Below are 21,952 nucleotides of genomic sequence, written 5' to 3' on the forward strand. Positions count from 1 at the left end.
GTTCAGACATAGGCAGCATTAGCTGTTAGGTCTTTCTGCATGATAACCATTTAGCAGTAGGAATAAAGATGTTATTGCAGTTATTCTTCATATTCACCTTACTTGAAGTCTTAGCACTGACAGAAACCATCTTAAATCTCTGCCTTGTTGTAACGGTTCATAAGCAGAAAGAAAATATTTCTCTCCCATACAAAATGAACTCTTCTCTCCAGAGCCCTCAGAATAATAGGAGACAAGACAGATGAAGTTCTAGTCCCTGTTACTGGCCCAGTAAATGAAAGGCTGCAGAATGAATCGAGTAACTGAATGTGGGGGGACTTCTAACTCAGATTTAAAAAAAAAAAAAAAGGCATGAATTCTGGAGTACATCCATCCTTCCTTCTTATCAACGGAGACTAAATTCAGGAGACACTTCTGGTCTGTCTAGCTGGATTTGATTCTAGAAAATGAGGAAATTTTAGGTGGTATTTTGGTTTCCATTTAATTTTACTACATAGAAAGGGATTTACTACTTCTGGTTTTGCCTATATATACCATAGCATATAGCTATTTCAGATAATTATGAAAGCAAATGCTTTTCAGAATCAAAGGACAAACCCAAAGACAAGGATGTAGTTCAATTGATTCAATTATTCTTTTGCTTTCTTTTCCAGATTTTGCATGTGGTACAATATCACTGAATGAAGAGCTCTCAGACTAAGAGAGCAGAACATCCATTTCTGGACATTACAAGTCACAACAGCTCGCAAAGATGGTATCTCCCTTGGCCACTTGCAAGTGCTGCATCAACCTATCTGAAAAACAGTACTAGAAGACTGTATCTAAACCAAAATTTGCTTATTTACTCCAATTATGTACCTATTTCCCCTTGATCTCAATAGAATTCTAGACTTTGCCCTGAATCATGGTCATGGAAGAAATGCTTTGGGGCTTCTCCAAAACAACAAGGAGATGGGCTTCATGGAAGTATAGAACTTGAGAGCCACATAAAAACAATGGGAAAAGGAGGAGAGAAAAAGACCCATGCTGTAAAATATCAGGCACTTGGTCATTTTAGCCAGTGGAGATTATTTTCCTTTGCAATGTCCAAACATAAGGAGAACAGTCTTGCTACATTTAAAATGTCACAATATGTTAATATTATTTTGGTAGATACTTTCTGTTCCAAGTTCATTAACTTAAAATTGGTGACTGAAGTGGCTTTCAACAGAGAGCATGACAGGACTTGAAGCTCTGATATCTCTGATCTCACTGTAATTTCATTTTTAGATGTGCTATAGCATTTCAGCAATATTTACAAGGTATATCTTCCTGAAATTTTCCAATAGAGAGTAAGCAGGATTATTTTATTTAAGAACAGACAATTAATGGCACTACTTTCTGGGAGCAAACCTGAAGGGCTATCTTTTCCTGTAGTCCTGTTGATTTGCCTGCACCCCCCCACCCCACAACAACAATGTATTTTCATGCTTTTAAATTAGAATAAGGTACCTAGTGAAATAGGTAAGTGCAGTATTTAGCTTGGTTTCTAAAAGTGCATTTATATATAATAGTAGAAGCATTAATATACAGTAAAAGCATGACTCGCTCTGTTCCAACTGACATCAAAAAGATATTTTGAAACTTAAAGGCTTTCTCCTGAAATAGGACATCTTAAAAAAAAATATTGCAACTATATCATAGGTGTAATTGTAAACAAACACTTTCTTGGTACTATTTTTTTTAGATACTTATGTCTGCTACATGGTGAAAACCTGAGCTTTTGTATGACAGTGTCAATGGATTTACTCTTGCAGATTATTTTTTCTCCTTTTGGTACTTCTTGTGGCAGAGCTGACATGAATGAATTACAGAAACTTGAAAATACTGAATGTAAGTTTCATGAATGAGAAAAATTATGTACATAGCACAAACTCATTTATGATGTGAAAATCTAGCTGCTTAAGGTATAAGATTGCATGTATGAACTCATATAAAAAGGAAATAGACATTAACAACTTAGAGCCTTAGTCATACAAATAAAACATCATGTGTTATAAAAATAGCTTCTACTATATTTACATTTTAAGTAGCAGAAGATATTAAGAAAACACGGGGAAGTGGGGTTTTTTGTGAGGAAGATAGGGACTCATAAAATAAACAGTAAAATGGAAGTGTTCTTTCTTTCAGGGAAACAGTCCAGAAGATAAATTTTAAATAGTCTTTTGATGGTCATAATTCTCTAGCTCATACACAAAATCAGGCTGATGTGTCCTTCCACTCCCCAAAATTCAATTACTTGAAGCTACTTTGGGTATTTAATTGGAGCCACACTATTCCATTTCAAAATTATCACCATAACATTTTTATTGAATACATTATCAGAAAGCAGGTTTTTAATCAGTTGTCGGACAGAATACATCTACAACAGTATGTAATAAAGTGCCCTTATCCCTGTTTACACAGTATCCTTTTTAAAAAATACTATCTGTTGCAAAGATATATATGGCTTGGAAAAAAGAAGAAAATATGAATTGTTATTTACATAGCGACAGTATGTATGTATTCTGCTTTTTTAGAGATTGTCACCGACAAACTGGCAAAGCCTTCACAGTTATACGAAGTATTTGTTCCTTTCTATAAGAGAACAAGATGTTTCTGCTGCAACTTGTGGTGGGTTGATCCTGGCTGGAAACCAGGCTCCCACCAAAGCTGCTCTGTCACTCCCCCTCCTCAGCTGGATAGGGGAGAGAAAATACAATGACAGGCTTTTGGGTCAAGATAAGGACAGGGAGCTCACTTAGCAATTATCATCATGGGTAAAACAGACTCAACTTGGGGAAGAATTTAAATTAATTTATTACCAATCAAATCAGAGCAGGGTAATAAGAAATCAAAACTAAACCTTAAAACATCTTCCATGGGGCCACAGGTCCTGCCAGGAGCCTGCTCCAGCGCAGGTTTTCCACATTGCCACAGCCTCCTTCAGGCACCCCCCTGCTCTGGCGTGGGGTCCTCCCCAGGCTGAAGGTGGACATCTGCTCCCCCGTGGGCCTCCCTGGGCTGCAGGGGGACAGCCTGCCCCCACCATGGGCTGCACCAGAGGCTGCGGGGAAATCTCTGCTCTGACACCTGGAGCATCATCTCCCACCTCCTGCTGCACTGACCTGGGTGTCTGCAGGGCTGTTTCTCTCTCATATTCTCACTCCTCTCTCTGGCTGCAATTGCTGTCACATAACAGCTTCTTCCCCTTCTTAAATAATAAAATCCCAGAGGCGCTACCACCATCACTGGTGGCTCAACCTTGGCCAGTGGTGGGTCCGTCTTGGAGCCAGCTGGCATTGGCTCTGTCAGACATAGGGGAAGCTTCTGGGAGCTTCTCACAGAAGCCACCCCTGTAGCCCCCGTGCAACCAAAAACCTTGCCATGCAAACCCAATATATGATGACATATTGAATATTATCTAATGTTAGATATAACGTAACTAAAATAGGAACTTTGCTGACAAGGTAACTGTGGTAAACAAACTTAAGGACTTAGCTTAGAGCTATTACTTTGTCCATCACTGTCCACCACAGTGGAAAAACATAAATTATGAGAAAGATGGCAAGGCAATGAGGACAAAAAACATGAGGAAAAAAAACTACTAAGCAGTTCAAAGGTGTGATTTATAAATACAAAAAATGGCTTTGGAGAGAATGAAGATGGTGTAATGCAAAAGCAAGGGATCTTGAAATGCACCATATGCATAATTTTTAGGCACAATGACATTGCAAATATGAAGAATATTGCATTTTCAATAATTCTTCCCTTCTAGAACAACAAATCCAACAAAAAATATTGAAAGCTCTAATGCATTAAAGCATACATATGGAAATCTTTACATTTTTCATACTGAAACATTTCAGGCTGAAAAGACGACAAACTGAATTTTTTTTTCTACATATTTTCTAATACAGACTTTAGCATATTGTGTAATACATTAAATATTTTATAAGAGTGGGTAGAATATTGCATATCAAGTAAAAGCTACTCCCTAAAAACCATGTCCTTGCTAAACAAGAACCCTTCATACTAGGCCTTCGCAGAAGTACACCCAAAGGGAAACCTGTCCTGCTGCTTATGGCAACAGCTGTGCTAAGTATTGGTATCTCAGATAAAGCTGTTGACTTGCACATGAAAGAGGTATAACACATGGTTTTCTGAAAATACTAGCCTGTTTCAGATAATTCTTTCCTTACTGATTTAGTATGATAGAGAGAGTTTGCTCAGTCTCTTTCCATCCTTAAGAGAGGAACTAACTTCACAGTATAAGAAAATACAGGACATCAGCGGCACATCCTTCCGAGAGATTCCGTAAATCTCCTTAGACATCAGTGTTTGCTAGACAAATTAAAATGTTCTCATGGAACATTTGAGGACTTAACAACTCAAATCAGATAATATCCCATTGAATAAGAGAGGAAAGACTGGCCGCAAGACTTTTTTTTTTTTTTTTTAAAAACCCAACAACTTTTAAGCCTCCTTTCCAGTAGAACAAAATTAGTTATGTTTTCATAAAACACAGATAATGCTAGCCTACAAAGTCACTCCATCATATCAAAAGTGGAAAGGAGATTAAATTAGTGGGAGGGAGAAGGTGCCAGAAATACTGATTGAAATTCCAAAGACAACTTAGATTCAGTCATATTCCTCATATCCTCTTCTGATTTGTTTGAATTTAGTTTAAATTTATATATTGCTTAATGAAAATTCTTCATACGTCATCTGATCATGGAAATCTTGAACCATTGCAAGATTTAATTGACTAAAGACCATTTCTATAGGGTAGAAGTGTATACAAACATCTGGGAATTACTCAAAAAAAAAAATGCCTGTTTATAAACATTTGTGATCTGAAGAAGCAACTATTATAATAATAATTTCACAATCAGGCTATATTTGTCTTTTTTCTCTCAGAAAACATTTGAAAATAAGTGTGGATACAAAGAAGCATTTAAGAGATATATTGAGACTATATTACTGCCAGGCATTTATATGAGCACAGCCAGCTGATAAGACTTAAACCATATAATATTAACAAGTTACACTCATTTACTTAGGAAGAAAAACATAACATATGACCTGTCTGATACAAACAGATTCCGTTTTGAATATTTACATATCTGAAGAACAAGCTGCAGTTCAAGTATGTTACTGTTTCCAGAATTATCCAGTAATTTCAATAGACAAATGTATTTTATAAAGCCCTAACTTTCCAATTGTTGAATTAATCAACAGAAAAATCAATAAAAGCTTTACCCCTGAAGAATCACCCATCTTCAACAGTAAGTACAGAATAAGAAAAGGCAGGAGATATTTTCATGAAAATAGCGACAACAAATAATCTCAGTAAAAAGCACTGAAGAAAAGTAGGGAGACAAAGATCAAAGGTATTCTATTCTGACTCATAAATAGTTGATCACCACATTTCAAGGAGGTACTTGTATTTTACAGTAGAAACAAATATTTCTGTTATATTTAAACAAAATTGCCATTGCCAATTGAGATGTGACCCAACAAAGTACAATAAATACCAAAATGGACAAGTGCTGACATCCAGTGGAACTTCATTCATAATATCTAGTTCTATATCTTAATGCATTAATTAAATATTGAACTTCCTCATCTCTTCCACTACGAAAAGGCTAGCATCGATTCACATGAATCATAGAATCATAGAATCATAGAATGTTTTGGGTTGGAAGGGACCCCTAGAGGTCATCTAGTCCAACCCCCCTGCAGGAGGAGGGACACCACTAACTAGATCAGGCTGCTCAGAGCCCCGTCCAACCTGGTCTTGAATGTTTCCAGGGATGGGGCCTCCACTACCTCTCTGGGCAACCTGTTCCAGTGTTTCACCACCCTCATTGCAAAGAATTTCTTCCTTATACCCAGTCTAAACCTACCCTGGTTTAGTTTAAAACCATTACCCCTTGTCTTGTCACTGCTGGCCCTACTAAAAAGATTTTCCCCGTCTTTCCTATAGGCCCCCTTTAGGTACTGAAAGGCCGCAATCAGGTCTCCCCGGAGCCTTCTCTTCTCCAGGCTGAACAAGCCCAACTCCCTCAGCCTGTCCTCATAGGAGAGGTGCTCCAGCCCCCAGATCATTTTTGTGGCCCTCAATGAAAAGTATTACAAGTCTCAGAATATGCATAAATACCAACACATCCTTGCATTCTTTTAAAGGCGACAGACTTCCTAGCATGTCCTGGTAAAATCACAAAAAGTATGAACTTTCTTCATTTAGAGAATGAAGTTACATAAAAGCAGTGAGCAAGGTATCTGAAGAGAATAGATCTTCAGATTGCAGTTAGTTATTACTCTACATTCTCTGAATAAAAACCTCTTAACACACAAAAAGTAGAACAGTTGTGTGTCATTTTTACTACATGAAATGACAGTAATTGACATAACATTTTCAGAAGATCAGTAAAAAAAAAAATCACCAATTTCCCATTTTTTCTTTCTCACTGATTGCTATTAGATGAGGTTTAGTTCAGGTAAACAAGAAAAGGGAGAACAGGAAGCAAATGTAATTTTATAAATGATAGAAACATGACTAAAATCTACAAATCAGAACTACTACTTTTTTTCCACAAAATACTGAAATCCCATGTGGCACTAATCAATTACTTGGTCAAATTGCACTTTGAAGAGTGAGGTTGTTGCTTCCACAGGCATATGGGTACAACAGGTATCTCAAACTACAAAAACTTCCTAAAATAGTCCCAAATCTTGCTTTAGCAGAAGATAAACAGTATAGAAGGAAATTATTTCACATCCAAATACGAGACCTACTAGAGCTTTCTAATTAGGAAAATTCAAGGCATTTCTGCACTACCATATAACACCCATATGTTATATAACAATGTAATTTAATTCTGGGCGAATTTCTTGATACAGATCGATAGAACAAACTAAATTTTTAATAAAATCTCACTAATTGCCAACTCTACCCCTCACTCTGCCAAATAAAGAAATTAAAAATACTGAGTACCACATCTGGTCCTTCTCCATTAAACCATTCACTGTCCACAGTACAGATCCCTCTTCAGCTTCAAAAAGCAATGAATTATTAATAAGTATTTTGGGAGTATGAAGAGAAATTTTTTTTCGTGTTTAATGATGTCTCACAGGGGAAGCACTATATAATGGTCAAAAATATACCCCCAAGGGAAATATTTCCTTAATATCTTATTATCCTAAGTTGGTTACTACAGTAAAAGGCCACCTCTACCCTCGAGCATTATCACATAAGCATCATTTTTGTCATTAGTGAAACATCCAGTTAACCAAAATCATTTAGATCACTAGAAAGATTGTTACTGACTTTTCAATAGGCATACACTTTATACTGGATATGAAGTTTTGGGTTTTCCATCGAATAAAGGTGATAACATACTTACTTTTCTGTCTGGCCAATTATATTTTGCAAATATTGTATCATATGTGTCCACAGCTCCATCAGTAATCAGCATTATGGCTTGGCTGCAAATACTTCCTTGTCCTGTGTGATTGAACTGAGAAAGCAAACAATCATTTAGTTACAGCACATTCCTGTTACATGAAGATAGATAGGATTGCACTGACTAAACAGGGATCTTGTCAAACCTATAGCATGATTAGCAGTAGGTGAAAAAGTCTTAGGTTGAAAACATTTTAACATAGATACTATGTTCTTACTGAATCCTAACTTCAATTGTGCAACAGAATCAGCATTCATTATATATCCACATGTTATCAGCTTGAAAAATAAGAAACATACATAAATATAGCACTTCCCTGAATTAAAAGTGTATTCCCCTGTTTTAGATATGTTATGCATTGATGAATCTACATGGGGCTTGCTTTGATTTAAATATAATTTTAAAAGAACAAGCTACACAAGAAGAAGAAATGAATGATAATTTTACTGCAAAGTACAGAAGATACACCACTTATAGCGAGACATACAGCTGTTCATATGACATCCATATTCACTCAGGATTACATTCCCTATGTTATTTTTCATAAAATGTTTATCTGGGAGAACCAAGTTAATATTTATATATTCTCAGTTTCTCCTATTACTCGAAATTAATACATATAAGTAATTCAAGCTGCTGAACAGCAGTACTTGAGCATAGGTACTTGGACAGCAATCAAAATATCCTTTGGAGTATGCAAAGAACATTTCATCGTTCCACAAATGGGATTTTCTCCTGGTCAAGGAGCAAGTAATTTGGACTGAGTCATAACATAAGCTTTGATCTCTTGGTTCCGGAGTTGGTGCCTTAATTGCGAATCCACGTGTCTCCATTTGCTCTTATTGCAGAATAGGTTCTTCTTTGTCTGTGTATCATTTTATATATTCAAGGAACTTAGGTGAAACATCTGGCTTTTAGCAAAAAAATGCAAAGTTGGAAAATTATTTGATTTTTAATTACTCTGTACAAACACTAAAAAATACCTGTGAAAAGATCAGTGAACTGGGGCATTACACACAACTCTTTATAGATTGAGCTAACATTTCAATACATACTAATGAATGAACAAACTCCTTTTGTTCTCTTCTTATGTAGTTGTCAGGTACATTACCAATTTTGAGGCCAGACAAGGCCTTATCCTACCACCTTTATACTGGTACTGAGAAAGCCAAGCAATAATTACCTTGTCTCACTTCATGTCACCAGCCTATCTGTGACTAACAGTGCCCCAAAAAAGGTCGTTCCATTTGAGAAGTAGTATTTAAATTTAAAGGTGAATTACCTTGCAGGGACTCTGACTGCTTCTGGATTCAACAAAATTTATTCAGAATATTCTAGTTTGATTTGGGCCAGCAACTGCTCTTTCCTTAAGCTTTATGCAGTCTACTCACCCTTACTTATTCACTGTTCTTTCAAAAACTCTGAAAACCTTTTTTCTACAAAAAGTTCTTAATTCCTAAAAATGTCATCTTTGTAGACATGCCTGCAGTAGGAAAGGGAGTAGATGGTGGGTTCCAGCAGTGCTCTGTCCTTTTTTCTTCTGCCTTCACATTTCTATATCTGAGTAATCACATCCACAAATATCATTCAACAATCATTTATATCACCTGCAGCTCTCCTCCAGATCAGTTTCCTTTTGATCAAACAGGAAACTCAGCAAACAGTAAGAGAAACATGTTACTTAAAGGGAAACTAATGTGGGTTGACAGAGTCAGCTATATTCTGGTCACCGCCTGCATGAAGACACTTATCTGTGATACCTGCAAGGCAGTCTATCCTTAAAATTCTTCAGTCATGACTTTTTTTCCAGTCTGAACCAGAACCAGAATTATTAAAGTGGGATTCCTTCATTAGTGTGATCTTAGATGCAATATTTTCTCATAAAGATGAAGTCACTTTGTCAAGGGATATATTCTTCATATGGACAACATATTTTGAAAGAGAACAGGTATGTTAAAAGGGAAATTAATGAAGGGAGAATGTCTTCATATAGTTATTTTAAGACATCACTCTGTATGCATCTGCATCATTCTATATAGTTATCTGTTTGAATATTTTGAAGAATGATATTAAATTCAAAAGCTTTGATGAGTAATATCTTCTCATATTTGTCTAGAACTTTAATTTTATTGAATAGCAAGAGTGATGAAAGTGTTTTCCATAATAATAACAATGACAAGGGCCTTATGATGAACTACAATTAACTCAGTGATTCATCAGTTAGCAGCAAAAATTTCAATGCATCCTGACATTTACAGCATTTGGTTGTGATTAAGCGTCTTTGAAATGTCACAGAATTTTATTTAATTGGCTACGATTTTTTTAAAGGTAATCACTGCAAAGACCGCATTTGTCACCAAAAGAGATAATTGCAGTTGTCACATGATATAGTAGGTGCCTAACTACTGTACCAAGCACTTCTATATTCTTACACTGTATAATGAACACTGCATAAATTGATGATTGGAAGGAATTTGGAAGTGGATTTTTAAATGTGCTTTTCAAATACATCACTATCAACAACCATCTTCAAAAGTCTTAACAACCTAGGCAAATACCAAAAGGTAATTGCAAGGCAAAATTAACTGCGTTTAATTCGTTTAACCCCTGAACCATTCTAAAATCCAACCAGAATCTTAATAAACTATTTGTGTAAAACAAAGCTTTTTCACTTTTTCCTTTCCTTCTCCCCTTCCTTTTTTAAAATGTAGATGAGACATCCTTAGCTAACCAATAATTCACAAGAATAGATTTCTGGCACATAAAGGTCACATCCTGTAGACAAAGTGGAAAATGGTTAGCTGCGCTTCTTAAAGTAGCTTTTTCTCTGGCTGAGGCTGCTTCATAGAAGCTCCCAGAGACTTTGCCAATATGCCTGTATGTAATGGAAGAGATTTTTATGCTGTCAATTCTGGAAGTATATATGCAAGAAGGGTTGAAGCTATTATACTCCCTTTTATAGTAGAAATAGAAACAGTTACTACTCCACCTTCAACAGATCTGAACATACATGTAGTATGATCCATCATGATATTACAGATCAAAAGACTCTCACTCATCATAGGTATAGTTCAGTACATAGGATATCAGTTCCCTTTATTCTCAAAACTATCAGTTTTTCTAATTAGATTTTTATACCACGTTCATCATAACTTCAGTTGCCTCACTTTTAAAAAACCCAAAAAATCTCATCTCAGGTCTTCTTGATCACTACCTGTGATGGTTTGTTTTGGTTTTATTTTTGGTTTACACAGATTTGGAAGATTAGTATAGAACATCTCTTGTACTGAGGCTGGTAGCTGTTTACTGTTGTGTATCTGTTTCCTAAGACTATATTCAGTGCCCACAATGGGATTCTTAATAAACCCTCTACAAACAATCTAAAGTGTTCTTTACTTCATGCAGCTTTTCCCGTTGTCATTTTTGGCAAGCACCATGTGAAGGAATTAGTTCCACACTGTCTGGGTGAACACATGGGCAGTGGGTGGGTGAAGATCCTCATCTTTTCATGTTAGGAGTTTATGCCTGGAAAAGAACTGATCAATTTTGTGCTTCAAGATGAATATAAAGGAACCAGAACCATTAGTTAATTCATGATCCTACAGTAATAAAGGCAGGCACACTTGTCACATCAAAACCTTTGGAAAATATTGTTTTGAGGTCTCATTTGCAAGGTAAATCCTTCAATCAAAAGACAGTTTGCTACTTATTTTAGATGAGATTTTCTTTTTCCAGCAGACTAATATGTTGTAATTTTTTTTCCAAAAAGAAAGCTGAAATATAGATGCCCCAGGAAACGTTGGGCAAGAAGAGAAACAAAACCATTTTCATGACATGAAGAAACCTCAAGTCAGAATATGCCTAAACTGCATCTTTTAATAAAGTAAAAATGTACCACAAACATGTTTTTCCAGCTTTCTTTACTAATCCTTACTAAGCTTAGTTGTAGTATAGTGAGTTTTACTGAGTTTCATTTGTGAGACAGGAATTAAGTCCCTGTAACTTTTACACTGGAGGAAATGTATCTCGGTTTAAAGGAGAGACACTGTAGTTTTTTAAATGGTGCCTCTTTTCAGGGCCATACTTTGACTAGAGAGGAAGGGTGAATTTCTAATTAATTTCTAATGAATGCGTCCCAGTCAACACTCCAAGGCATTGTTCAAGAACGATAAAGCAAACTAGTTCTGGATCTGAGCTATCAAGCAGTAAGATAAGGGGTTTATATTGTTCAACCCTAAACTTAGGCTTTTCTGTAATACACACCTAGAGATCACACTAATAGCAGTTATTTGTAGCCCATAGGGACCGAGTTTATACATTTCTTGGAAACAGGTTATCATAGAAGGATGTCAGGAGGCCATTTTGGCTCACTGAGAAGAGATACCCTGAATATGTTACACAGGTGCAAGTAGTATGAACAGGGCAGTGACTTGTTGATTTTTGAAAGCTTGTCTCTAAACATTGTAAGTTTCTTTTTATCTTTAAAGCTGAAATACATATATACACACACACACACACACAAATGTGTAGCTTTGTGATATAGCTGTTTACAATTTTAAAGCGCTCATTAGTTTAAAGATCCTGGAGAAGAGATCTGCTTGTAATTAGTTATTTAAAAAAAAAGAAAAAAAAAAAAAAAGAATGCTCTCCTTTACAGAAACCCTATATCTAAATTGGCATTAACAGATGTTGTAAGCAATGGCTTTAGTCCTACTACACTGCCTAGGGTTTTAATTCATAACATCATGAGAAATATTTGATGGTGCATTTTATTTTCATTGGTTTGCTCTCTTGTACTAATTCTCTTTCATTACTACTACTGTTCACTTTTCTCCTGTCTTGCCTTGCTTTTTCCAATATACATTCCCAAGAAAGCGTACAGTCAGCCTAATCAAAATATTGCTAAAATTTTTCTTTGCTGGAATACATAACATGACAATATATTTTACCTTTGCCAGAAATTACAAAAAAACCCTCTGAAATACACTACATAAAATCATGTCATGATAACCACTAAGCCTGATGTGCACCTTGTGAGGAAAAGCATTTCGGGCAAAGACAAAGGGTCTGATTTGAATTAAAATATCCTTTGAAGGACAATTTCCTGGACAACTAAGAATGCTACACTGATTTTATGTGGAGTTTAGGAGGGAAACTAGATGCCTGCACTAGATTATCTCCATGGTCATGATGTTCATCTTCTAGAGACTACATTCCTCTTTATAGACATTGTTCACAGAAACGTTATTAGAAATTTGGCCTCATGTTTTTGGCAGATAAATAGTTAAAATAATATTAACACCTCTGAGCTGATTAGACAAAGCTTTACATTTCTTTTCTATCTTAGAATATTACAGAAGTACAAAAGTGTTCAAATAACTTTTTATATAAGCTATAAGAGATATTAATTGTCATGCCAGAAGTCAAACCAATGGACAATCATTTCACAACTCTAATAACAGTGTGTATTCTCAAAGTGTTTATGAATATACAAATTCCTGTCATTCCTAAAGCGCTAGCCCTTCCAAAGAAAAAAAACCAACAATCTAAACTGTGAAATGTGCAATATACCCTAGTATTTTTAACACCTAAAACAGCTACTGAGATAAACCTTAATGTATACATGTATGCGTGGGTGTATACTGAATATATAGACACAAAATACATTAATATAAAATGTATACATATAAAAATGTAAATTTGTTTATATCTTTCACCACACATTATATAGAACTCTTGTTCTATAGATAATATTTTACTATCATCACATTTTTGAGTGAGTTCTAATTTATTAGCTTCAAATTGACATTAAATGCTAAATAGCAAGAAAGGTGTCAGAAGTGTAAATCTGAAAAGCATTAACTTACTTCATTGAGCATGTTGAAAGCTTCATTTAAAGCAATATCCAGCATTCCAATTCCTTTTGCAAAAAGTTTGTCAAGGTGTTCCCTGAAATGCTGAAACATGAACAAGAAGGTTTTACTTGTCAGTATATTGTTAACAACATACATGTTGATATCAATTATTAAGCATTGCTGAATTCTTCTTTAGACTTACTTCTTAAGCTCAAGTGACTGCATACACTAATTCATAAACCAAAGTAATTCCTGGTTAATCCTTTTGACTCGAAGTCACACTAAACTAAGGATGTGTTAGAACAATAGTAATGCAAAACTGTCATGAGAATATTTTTTTTGTTAGTTATTCAATCAAATAATTTTCCTTTTTTTTTTTTTGTTTGGGTTTCTATTTAGGGATATCCATATCTTCTATTCACTTCATAGCTTCTAAGGTTCTTGGGTTCTGCTACTTACTAAAAATAATTGTTTCTGAAATTTAGGTTTGAGATTCTATTTTTTGTTATGATCCCTCCTTAAAAGAAGGTAGACGCTAATCGTTAGGCCACTGCAGTTTAAATGCAGTTTATCACTGTTAATATAATATTTAGATTGATAAAGAACTACTCTACACAAGAAGAAAGACAGCTAACCACTCGCTAGCTATATATGACTATCTTCAGTATTATGTTGTACAGTCACACTTAAACACATTTTTTGCAGTTTTAAAAGGCTCATCAATTATGTGCTGCCATACTTGCTGGCCATGAGCATGGGTAAAATTTTATAAGAAGCAGTTCTTAGAGGTTGACAGGGCAGAATTTATCCTATATTTTCCTTTCTAAACATGTTCTTTCTCTAGATATGTCAGAAGTTTGACAAATTTCACAAATTTTGCACTCAACAAAAATATACAACTACTATTTAATATGTACATTAAATTGTAATTTTTTAGAGAAAAGGTAAGCTATGAAGTACTAAGTAGTGTATTTTCAAGACAATGCTAGCACTACTTTCTGAAAATAAAATGTTCAAAGGAGAAACAAATTCTCTTAGGTTTATAAGAAGGAGCAATAAATTGTTAAAAACAGTATCACAAACCATGCTATCATAAAGGGACACTGTATGCAACAACAACAAAGTACTTCACTCCCCTGATTTTCTGATGGAAACTTTTTTTTTTAATTTCATAAAATAAAAAGGTATTACAGCAGTTTATTAGAAGGCAGAGAATTTCCTATTTCATTATTAAATTTCAGCAGACTGAAACAGGAAAATTTACATCCTAGCCTCTAGGCAATTCTGAAGCCACAAAAAATGGACTGCTTTTTCAAAGCAATTACTTCATAGTGGCCTAGTAAATGTGGTTCATCGCAGCTCAATACTTTGAACAGCCAAAAGACACAGTCTTGTTTGTCTAAATAAGCAGGGATAGTGTAAACACCCATACAGCTACACTGCAAAATGGTTCTTTTTTTTCCCTCAACTTAAACACAGCTAACAAGTAAATATGAGTCAGCATCTCCATAGTACTAGTGATTACTCTTTTAAATACCTTTTCAAATTTAATAATTAATTTGTAAGAAGAAAATGAAGGCACATGGTGGGAAATGCAGGGGAGGCAATGCTTTTGTGAAGCATTATTTCAGTCTCCACAACTGGATAAAAAGGTTACCTCAACAGTGAGTAAGAGGACAATTTCATTTATCAGTCCATTAGTCTTAAAGCATTATTATAGGGAAGAAAACCAAATCAAAATAATGATCTTTGCAGAAGAATTAAAGTACTACTGCCCCTTGAATTGTTCCTGTCATATTTTTTACAAGTAATAAAAATGACTACAAAATACCCAAATATTCAATAGATGCATCAACCTCTTGTTATTCTGTATCCAACTTGACATTTCAAAGTATCTCAGAAACTTAGATCCAAACTGATAAAAAGACACATCAGCACATTCTTGACTTCAACGAACATGGCCTGGGAACAGAGCAGGGCAATGCACAGATGGCAGTTTCCCAGACAGTCGCTACTTCAACTGTCAGCAGCACGACATGGTGTGCTTTCCACAGCTATTTCAGAACACAAGAACTGACCAACAGCCAGATTCAGAGACTACTGACTTCAATACTCAAGGGTGACTTCAAAACATATGGCCCTCAGCCCATATACAAAAGGATTAACTACAGCTCAGGACTGTTACAGTCACTAAAAGCTTTTCAGAAACTCAGAAAATACAACTTTTTCACAAAATATGCAAAGTTCATATGAATTTAAAATTATTCATTGGAATTCTTCAAAAACTAAAATATATCATGTTTATAAAATTCTCCAGAAAACATCTTAGCAAAACCAGTTATACATATAGCAGATATTTTTATATGGAAAGTGCTGTTAACAGTTAAAAAATATGGAAAACAAGCAGTTTACTATTGTTTCATCAATCTCAAAAACAATTTCACAATATCAAAGTTATGTGTTGACCAGACATTTTCAAGCTGCTGAAGCAGCCCGATACTCACAGCTCATCTCTCCCAGATACATGGAATTAAGGTTAGTTTACGGTTACCACAGATGCTTCCCTACTAACACAGGGATTCACCCTGGAACAGAGGAGTTCTCCAAAAAATCAATAAAGCCAAATTTTGTACTGGAAATAAGTTTCTAATCGTACCTTTTCATAAATCAGATATGTTAAAATAAATATTTATTACAAATCACATTTCTCTTTGGAATACATTACTGCTTCATAATTATACTAGAATTATTTTGGTATTAAAAACCTTCAAGTTTATAAAATCTCTGAACATAGAGCATAAACAGATTACCAAAAATTACTAGTAAACAGTATAATCTCTAGTGTATCATTCAGTTCAGGTTACCTGTCAGGAGAACAAATATTTTCTCTTACCATAGCTGTGTACATATATGTTCTGAAAAATACACTGTTGATATATAAAGAAAAATAATAGTGACGTTTGTTTGATACAAAATAGTAAAAATGTTAAAAATTGATTTAGTGCACTACAAATTTTAACACATCTATGTTTTCTGCCTCCAGGCTTCAGAGTGAACAGATGCTACAAGGTGATTCTGCAAAAGGATTAAATATCTAAAATGCATGTGCAGTTTGGTCTTTGTCTGGAAGGGGTTTATGGGGCTTTTTGATTTGTTTTTTAAATCAACTCCATTCTCTGTCTTGTCTTTGGTTTTTTTGAGAATTTCAGCACTTTGAACGTCCACTGGAAAAATCACAACAACATCCAAATTAACATTTCTTTGTTTCCCTTTTTATCATACTGGATGCCCTGGATGTGTGGCATTAATTGGATCCATGCCAAAAGAAAACATTTCATTTTACAGGCAACACAAAGAATAGCCTCCTCAGATTTTCACTTTACATCTGGCTGAGGCTGTTTATTAATAAACAACCATAATGTACCATTGTATTTTCACAGGGACTGGTTTTTTACCCTCCTTAAAAGCAGTGCCTTATTCTGACTTCAAAGGGCATATTATTGACATGATTATCTTTCAGGCTGTTGTTTTAAGTAAAATTTACAAGAAAAAACATTCCAATCCCCAAACACTCTTTTTTTTTTTTTTTTCCCATTTCACGCGTCCAGTCAGTACAGCAATGCCCTGCCAGTCATCCTATAGTGTCCCCTTTGTTACTAGAAAAAGCATTTTTAAAAGCATTGTGTTCTTTGTGCATAAGAAAATCTAAGTTTCAAACCAGCATGCCTCTCAAAATTTCTCTACAACTTGCCCACACGCGTCTCCAACTGCCATTCAATAATTTTGTTCCTTACAAAAGCACTGCAAAACAAAAAAGTATATTTCAACCCTACTAGTACTGTCAGGGCAGGACATTAAACACTGAAACATCAATTTAAAGAAAAAGTGATTTTGGAATGAGGTAACACACACCTCAATTCTACTTTCAATAACTTTCTGAAATCAAACTGACCCCAGCAAGCAAGAGTCCCCTGCTCTTAATGAATCAAAAAGCATCTTTTAATCTTTACATCTTAGATAGCTCTTTTTAGTAATGAACTGCATGAGAAATAATATTGGCTTATCTCAGCATCTCTTTACTGTTCTGTTGGAGCCCTTGTAGATTAATATCTGAATTTTCTAGAGTTTGAATTGGATATCTGTCCAACTGTGTGCACAAACATTCGCATGCAACTGTATGCCTAATTTGCATGTGCAATTACCAGAATGTGCAATTGTGGACTAAAATACTTCATTGACATGCATAATTCTTGGTAGTTCTGAATGCAAATTAGGCACACAATTATGACAATCAGACTCTGATGTCTGATTACACAATTATAGGGCCAGAGCTCAACAGGAGAAGTTGTGCCTTGTTACAGTGAGGAAGTACAGCTATGTTCAGCTGTGGAGGTATCTGTGGTCCATTTAGAAGTGGCTGACAAACATGAGGTGAAGAGAGCGAGGATACAAATCCACCTGTGCACGTCAGCCAGGACAAGGTCCTTGCATATATCTACAAGCATTCAAACCAGACCATCAGTGATGCATGCACTTGGTCTTGCACCCTTGCGTGCTGCTGGTTTTTTTCTGTTTATAAACACTATCCACTGTCAAAACCAGAAAGTCCCAGTGATCCTAACATCTGTTAATAATCTATGTAAGCAAATCAAAAAGGTTCTCTCCTTTTCTTTTTAAACTGTGTAAAGTTTGTTAGGACTCTCTTAAGTCAGAAGAAAACCAACAAATACATTTGATGGAAGTAGAATCAGGAAATGGATTCCTGTCATAGGTATAATTACACATAAGCCTATTTGAAGAACAACGGGGTGTTGTTTCAAAGATGAAAAATAGTACTCACATGCCTATTTCTGCTTAAAAATCAGGTGGCCCAACTTGACTTGGACTATTTCAGAATTTAAATTAGGAACAACATAGAAAGATTTTTAACGGTCTTCATCTTCTATGTTTCATGGGACAGCTATACAGAATATTAAATCACACCACTATTGCATATGGCTTTGGCATAACTGAACAAGAGGATATATTTATAACTATTTATCGCAATTGAACTCGGAACTTCTCTTATAGTGAGATTATTGACAGCATTTTTTGGTACACCCAGGCATATTCACCTTTTCTAGCCTCACAGCTTAATCAACAATTGCAAGGATTTTGGACCATACTTTGGGAAAATACAATAGCAAGTCATATTTCTGTTACTTCTTTTTTCAATTTCCTACTTTTGATTTATTAAGGTTTAATAGTTAATAAATTTAAATAATTCAAGTTAATTTATTTCAACAAATCTGTTCTTGGGAGATGACATCTATGATTTTGGAAAGATTCAGAGCACTTTTTCATGACTCAGAGCCATAGAATCATTTAGGGAGGTAGAGGGGGCTATCTGAATACAGGTGAGAATGTGATGTTCCTTTCCTAATTTCAGATCATTGCAGGCAATTTAAAAACTCCTCTGAGATGAAGGCAAGAAAACAGTGAAAAGTGAATTTTTCCTTCATCGTAGAAGCTGCCAACTTTGTAGCCAAAATGACACGCTGGTTTATCTAGCCCATAGTAAAGCCGAAGAATAATTTATTGATTTGGAGGCAATTCTGAAGAAATTCTGAGGCATCTCTTTTTATTGGTCTCTTATCTTACAGGCTGTTCTAATGGCTTCACAAGGGTTACTCTCTGGGAGTATAAAAGCTGAGTGGTATCTATAATCACAACAAGACAACAAATTTTTAGTTTCTGGAAGTGAATAGAAGCTGGTCACACTCCTAACAAACGAGAGTCCCATGTCTGCAACAGTCAGGGAAATTTTTGTCCTCCATTACGATAATATGAGGATAATCCATGACCTTCAAGGTTTTATGCTTTTTAAACAAGAAAGAGAAAGGAAACAAAAGACGTACAGCCATCTTCATTCGACATCTTAGGAAACAAACACATCTGAAAGTAAGTAATAATATATTAAAGCAGAGCACTGAGTTCCAATTCTCAAATGCCAGATAAGTGCCATAACAACCTCGCCATCTCACACATATACCAAAAAAAAAAAAAAGCTGACAAATCGTCAGCTAATGTAATCCCTAATGTCTGGCATTCATGTTTTGGTGTAGCTTCTTTTTACCATAGCAAACATTTTCAGAATTTCACTGATGATTTCACCTAATCACAATAGTGGTGTGCTTGGCTCAAGTTTTAATTGGCACAGAGTCTACAAGACTCTTATCTTCCTACTGGAGAGTTACTTAATTGAGTTATGCCCAACTTCCCATTTATACAGTTTTCAGCACTCTTATTACAAGTTCAGATTTCCTTCTTGTTAAGGCAATATGCTACATAGTAGTCCCAGTATCCTGTACAGATAGATTTTATTATAGCTTATTTGCAATTACCAAAAATAAGGTACCATTTATGATGAGTAGGAATACCCAAATTAGATGGGGTTACAGGACCATGGACTGAAGGCTAAGCATACATGAATAGACCTTTTTCCACTGATTCCAAAGAGGGAAATAATAGTTCACAACTGATACATGTAGCAGAGTTTATACAGTTACACTGGAAAACTATGGCATTTGCTATTAATTGTCTGATAAAGGTGATCTTCCTACAGAAAAGCATTGTTAATTGGTTCGACATTCCTCCAGATTTTTCTGTCAGCTTTAGTGCAAGTCTTTGCTACTTCTAGTATTAGTTCCCATACCCATCCATGCATGCTGCAACTCCAAATGTTCCTGAGACATACTTGGCAAAGATTTATCAGATTTGTGAAGATGAACTACATCAGCATATAAACCAGTAAAAAAAAAAAAAAAACCAAAACCCACCAAACAATCAGGAGGCATATGTGTGAGGTGGGAGAGTGATGTTTACTGCTGTGTCACAGGGAAGTTTACCCACATGTACTAACAGTTGATAAATGTGAGTTCACATCTGTAAAATGCATTTAAGCATCATCTTATTTAAAATCCATTGCCAGGGCAATTACAGGTTAGCTTTCTGGGGAAGATAATCCAACCACTTGTGTTCCCTAGCACAGTGTGTTGGTAGACAGGATGTTTTTCAGAAGAACAATCCTGAAAAGAATGCTGAACAAAGAGCTCAATATTCAATATACTCAGATTAAAACCAAGTTCTTGTTAAGTAAACTAGTTGCCTGGGGCTGCAATAGAAAACTTCAGACCAAATTTCAGCGGTCTGGGGCTAGCTGAAAGGTTTGGGGGTCTATAATAGCTATCCATTTTTTTAAAAAGTAGATTTCAGTGAGACGTCAATGTTTTTGGTTTTTTTAACAGCTAAGCAATGCAGTCAACAGTCTTTTTTGGAGATCTGACAGAGATGGATAGATAAATACACACCTAAGTAATCTGCTTAAATAAAACTCAATATGCAAAATTTGTATTTACCAACCTCTTATTGGCAATTTCACTCAGCTTCATTGCTGAATCAGTCTTCTGGTTATTTAATTTCTGGTAATTGCATAGAAAAATAAAAGCTCATTGGAAGTTATACACTACATCTGTCTATTTTTGTCATTCTAATTTACGCAGGGGTAAGTCCTCGATTCAATGTGGAGTTACTGTGCCTATCTGTGCATCTAGAAGATGATATATTTCATCTGGAAACGTTTACAGAGAAATGTCCTCAACCCATATATAGTACATTAAAACAACATATAAAAGAGGAATGTATATTGTAATATTGTTACTTTAAATCTGGAGTTACACTAAATCAGATTGTCATACGATTCCTTTGGGGTAGGTAAATTGTAACATGGAGTTTCTCAAAGACAAAAACCTCTTGGCCCAAGAAAACTAGTATTAAAATAGGCAGTTCCACATGTTTGTAATTTGTGGAGAAAGTGCAGACAGTGACAAAATAGTGTCTGAACTATTTCCCTCTCTTTTTTAAATTTGTGTATGGCAAATTGATACACTTCAAGGTAGCAGCTGGTTAATCCTAATGCCAAATTATAAATTAGTCTGGTAAAATTCAAATATATGTTACATATTTTATATTACTAAACCACATTTAGGATCACAGATTAATTTCAACCTCATTTATGCTACCCAATGTAATTATAGATTTAATCTTTGCGATAAACGAAACTTGAAGCAAGTTTTGCAAATTAGGGATAGTTTACAGCATTCTGAGAATACGTCTCCACACAGCTCAACTGAACCTTTAATGCAGGTATGTGCCAACACAAAAGTTTTATGACAAATGCTAGACTACAAAAAGTTTAGAAATAAGTGGATGCAACTTGATGCCTGCCATATCACTTGAAATTATAATTATTCTTAAAACAAATCACTATATTCTCCTACTGTAAAAATTAAAGTAGAAACACTATATGTTGAAAGAAATATAGTACTGGGATGCCTACTTTATATCCTAGTAAACTGATGGCACATATATTAACACCACTCACATCACTGCCATATTAGAAGTTGTAAGTTTGTCTTGTATAAATGCATAAACCAGACTTGATTCAATATGATTTCTCAAAAGGAGCATGCTTTCTGAGGTTGTATCTGACAGAAATTCACGGTGCAATTAGATCGTCACTGCTCTGAAAGCTACACATAACATAAGCTTTTACAGAAACAACAATTTTGC

General features: G+C 35.2%; 1 protein-coding gene across 1 annotated transcript in view; it reads right to left on the bottom strand.

Moving 5' to 3' along the window:
• Positions 1–21,952, bottom strand: part of CACNA2D3 (calcium voltage-gated channel auxiliary subunit alpha2delta 3) — a 474,057-nt gene that overhangs the window by 227,841 nt on the left and 224,264 nt on the right. The window contains exons 12-13 of the mRNA XM_009639329.2: positions 13,355–13,444; positions 7,428–7,541 (exon numbers count right to left, since the gene is read on the bottom strand). Coding sequence (XP_009637624.1) covers positions 7,428–7,541; positions 13,355–13,444 — 204 coding nt within the window. The remainder of the gene's footprint in view (positions 1–7,427; positions 7,542–13,354; positions 13,445–21,952) is intronic.

The sequence above is a fragment of the Egretta garzetta genome, unplaced genomic scaffold, assembly GCF_000687185.1.
Source record: "Egretta garzetta isolate BGI_Z169 unplaced genomic scaffold, ASM68718v1 scaffold215, whole genome shotgun sequence".
Lineage (NCBI taxonomy): Eukaryota > Metazoa > Chordata > Aves > Pelecaniformes > Ardeidae > Egretta > Egretta garzetta.